The sequence below is a fragment of the Oenanthe melanoleuca genome, chromosome 1, assembly GCF_029582105.1.
Source record: "Oenanthe melanoleuca isolate GR-GAL-2019-014 chromosome 1, OMel1.0, whole genome shotgun sequence".
Lineage (NCBI taxonomy): Eukaryota > Metazoa > Chordata > Aves > Passeriformes > Muscicapidae > Oenanthe > Oenanthe melanoleuca.
The window spans coordinates 45,738,900-45,742,534 of record NC_079333.1 but is presented as its reverse complement, the minus strand read 5'-3'; the positions used below and the strand labels follow the sequence as shown (position 1 = coordinate 45,742,534).

The 3,635-nt window shown below is 62.0% G+C and overlaps 1 protein-coding gene across 1 annotated transcript; it reads right to left on the bottom strand.

Moving 5' to 3' along the window:
- Positions 1-503: 503 nt before the first annotated feature.
- On the bottom strand, positions 504-1,680 carry GSX1 (GS homeobox 1). The gene is made up of 2 exons (XM_056498409.1): positions 1,293-1,680; positions 504-859 (listed from the first exon to the last, which is right to left on the bottom strand). Exons 1-2 carry the CDS (start codon positions 1,678-1,680, stop codon positions 504-506), a joined length of 744 nt encoding a protein of 247 aa, XP_056354384.1.
- Between the last annotated feature and the right edge of the window lie 1,955 nt (positions 1,681-3,635).

Genomic DNA, 3,635 nt, shown 5'->3' with positions numbered 1-3,635 from the left:
AAAAAAAAAAAAAAAAAAAAAAAAAAAAAAAACAGGGGAAAAAGAAAGGGAAAGATAATAACCTAAACAGCCTTCAACCCTCCCCGTCCGTCCGCTCGCTTTTGGGCACCTCCGAGTTACCAGAGGGAGCCCGGGGCAGCATCCCTCCAGGCGGGAGCAGCGCCCGTCGCCGCGCAGCATCCGCGCACTCCGCGCCCGTCTCGGTGCGCGGGGAATTCTGTGAGGAGCTTCCCGGGCTCGGGGCTGCGCCTGCGGGGATACAAGGGAGAGAGCACTACGGGGGGACGCTTGGGGTCCTAGGGAGGAGTTTATTTACAGCAGGGTGCCGGGACACCCTTCCCCATGGACCGGGGGTCTAGAAAGGCGAAAAAGTCCTTCGTAAATACACAAATTATACAAAACGGTATAAAATCCTTCGGCTGCATGTCAGCACCGGGGCAGGCAGGACTCCCTCCCCTGCTTTCGCCACAGTTCCTGCGGAGCCGGGGTGGGTGTGCGGCTGGTTAGGGGGTGACTGCGAGACCTCTGTCGTCCTTCCCCGAGGAGGACGGAGACATGCGCAAGTCCTCGTCGTCCTCCGAGCACTTAGTGGTGGAAAGGGACGAACATTTGCAGCTGTGGCCGCCCCCCCCGCCCCGGTGGGAGCTACTTTTGCCTTCTTTCTTGTGCTTGACCCGTCGGTTCTGGAACCAGATCTTCACCTGCTTCTCGGAGAGGTTCAGGTAGGTGGCGATCTCGATTCGCCGCAGTCGGGAGAGGTACATGTTGGAGGCGAACTCCCTCTCCAGCTCCAGGAGCTGCGTGCTGGTGAATGCGGTGCGCATCCGCTTGCTGCTGGGCAGCTGGCTGGACGTGCTGTCTGGGAACGGAGAGGAGAGCACCGTCAGCACCTGCCAGACCCTCCGCCGCCCGCCCCGCAGCGCCGGGCACTCGCCAGCCCCCGCTGAGCCCTCCTTGCCGCCCACCCTGCGGGGCCGCAGCTCTTCCTCGTCCCCGGGGGGCTGAGACTCAGCAAGCGGCTGCCAGGCTGGAGCCCGAGTCCACGGAGGTGCCTCTCCCCGTGAGCACAGCCTGGATCGAAGGCTCGGCGGGCAGCAGGGAGCCTTCCCCAGCCCACTACGGGCCACCGACAGGGAGAGGTGCCGGGACTCCCCGTCCAGCCTGCATGCGCTGGGCAGGCACCGCTCCCCAGGTGTCTGTGCTGGGTCCCCCGGGATCCCCATCCCCTCCGCGCAGCGCCCACCGCTGCCATGCCCGCATGCCCGCCCCGCTGCCCGCCCTGCCCGCCTTACCCACGGAGATGCAGTGGAACTGCCGGGGGTCCGGCAGAGGGTAGGCGCCCTGGTAGAGCGTCGGTGCGTGCCCGACGCTGACGGCGGAGACGGAGTGCTGCTGGCGGGCCAGGGGCGAGTGGCAGTACTGGGAGCCGAAGGGAGGGAAGGAAGCCTTGATGAGGGGGATCGCGGGCGGCGGCGGGTGCAGCTGGGAGGCGGTGACACAGAGCGGGCAGACGCAGAGCAGCCCTGCCTTGCGAGCGTGGCAGGCGCCGGCCGGCAGCGCGGGCAGCGGGTGCGAGGGGTGCACGGCGTAGGGGAAGAGCGGCGGCGGAGGGCTGCCCTCCCCCTTCTTCTCGCCCGCCTCCCGCAGCACCAGCGAGTCCACCAGGAAGGAGCGCGGCATCGCCCCGCGCAGCGCCCGCGCAGCGCCCGCGCAGCGCCGCTGGCCAGCCCGAGTGGTGCTGAACGGCGCCCGCCGCCCGCTTTAAATAGCGCCCGCGCCATGTGATGGCGGCGCCGGGCGCTCAATGGGCTTTCTGTGGCTCTTCTCTTGGCATTCACGCCGCACGCTCCCTCATTATTTCCCTTGTTAACTAAATGAACTGCATAATGTACTCTATTCTTGTCGACCCCACCCACGCCGTAGCAGGCGGCCTCTCCCCTCCTCTCCCTTTGGCGGGGTTATTTTCTCATTCTCTCGCGATTTAATATTCTTTTCTTTCTCTTTATCGCTCTCCTTCGCTTTCAGCCCAGCTTTCAGCCCGCTCCCACTTGTTTATTTTGCCGGCTGCATCCGCGGTATTCGCCGGCGCAGCTTCCCCTGCCAGCCCCCCGTGCCTTTCCCACCTGTGGCACCAGGTCGGCCCCCCGGTGCCGACGGCCTCTCTCTCTCCCCTCTCCTCCGGGATGTCTCGTCTCCACTGCCTCGCCCGCTGCCTTCCCCAGCCCCGCGTCTTTGTTCCCAGCCTGGGTCCGGGACCTGCCACATGCTGTCGCCGCCGTCGGGCGAAACCCTCGGCCGCAGATATGTGCCAGTCGGTGCTCCACGGGCAAGGACGTGCGCCTGGCCTCTGCGTGGGCGCCCGGGCACAGCCAAGGGGTGCGGAGAGCCACAAGCATCTCGGCTGCGCTGGTGCGGGTACAGAAAACCCGGCACGCCGATAGCGCTCCATGCCGGCGGCACCCGCGGAGGGAGAAGATGCGCTCGGCGCATTCCGCGTGTCTTTACACCTGGTCCCCGTGCCCGGTCCCAGCGGTAACACCTGCCACCGCACCTTGGCACCGTGGCACACAAGTGCGGTGGCCCTGGCCCCGGTCGCCACCAAACCGAGCTAGCCCGACCCCGCATCGCCGCGCACAAGCGCGCCGGAGAGTCCCCGCGGCTGCGGGAACGACAGGGAACGGGCTTATTTTTCCCGAGCGATGAGATTCAACTGAAACACTGCGGCGGTGTCTGGATGCGGTCGCACAGGGACCTGCCAAGTTCACGGCTGTCCCCAAAGCGAGCGCGCGTCCGTCGGTGCCAAGGCGCACCGGCGCTGCCCGCGCCGCGCTCCTCCGAGCTGCTCGGTTTACTCGGTGGATAAGAAATGCTAACAAATACCAAAAAAAATTATTTCGTGGGGATACTCACTCTACCCCGTTTCCCCCGTTCAATATATGGGTAATAAAAAGACAAACGCACCCGCCGATCTCTGTCATAACGTAGGGAGACTGCTCCCCACAGCAACCTCCCCTCCTGGAAACCAAACGGACTTTTTAAAAAGGGGGGTAAGAAAAGGGGGGAAAGGAATAAAAAGCATTGAAATGGGTGCACTCCGTGTCTCCGGGCTGCGCAGAGGTTATTTTGCCTGTGGCCAAATTTCTTACAGCAATCCACCGGAGTTTTACCGAGAGGCTACTAATGCCTGAGCCTAAAAATATACTGATGTGCACATATGAACGGCGAAAATCACAGAGCGAACAAAAACGAATGTTAATAAAAACTCAGTCCCACAATGATATAGAAAAGATTCCCAAGTGTCCTTTCCCTATAAGCCGGAATAGGGTTTGGATTTTTCTTTTTTATTTTGAAGGAAAAGGTATTTTAAAACATTTTCCGCCCGAGCCAGGTCCCGAGAAGGGGCATTTTTCCCTGCTGAGAAATGGTTCGCCACCGGGGGGTGGTGGATTCAGCCTTATTCCGAGGGATTCCCGCTGCCCAGGGGCTGAACCCCGGGGCTCCGAGCCGCAGGGAGGCAAAGGGTTAACAGCTTCTGAATGCACACCAAGCCCAAAGCTACTGGGAAAGAATATCCAAAAAAATAACCAGTTTTTTTTTCCAGCCGCTGGACCTTATTGAATGTCATTGAAGAAAGT

Coding starts and splice junctions, on each gene's coding strand:
- GSX1 (XM_056498409.1), bottom strand. CDS start 1,680: ATGCCGCGCTCCTTCCTGGTGGACTCGCTGGTGCTGCGGGAGGCGGGC. Junction 860..1,292: donor GTTCCACTGCATCTCCGTGG/GTAAGGCGGGCA, acceptor CTCCGTTCCCAG/ACAGCACGTCCAGCCAGCTG.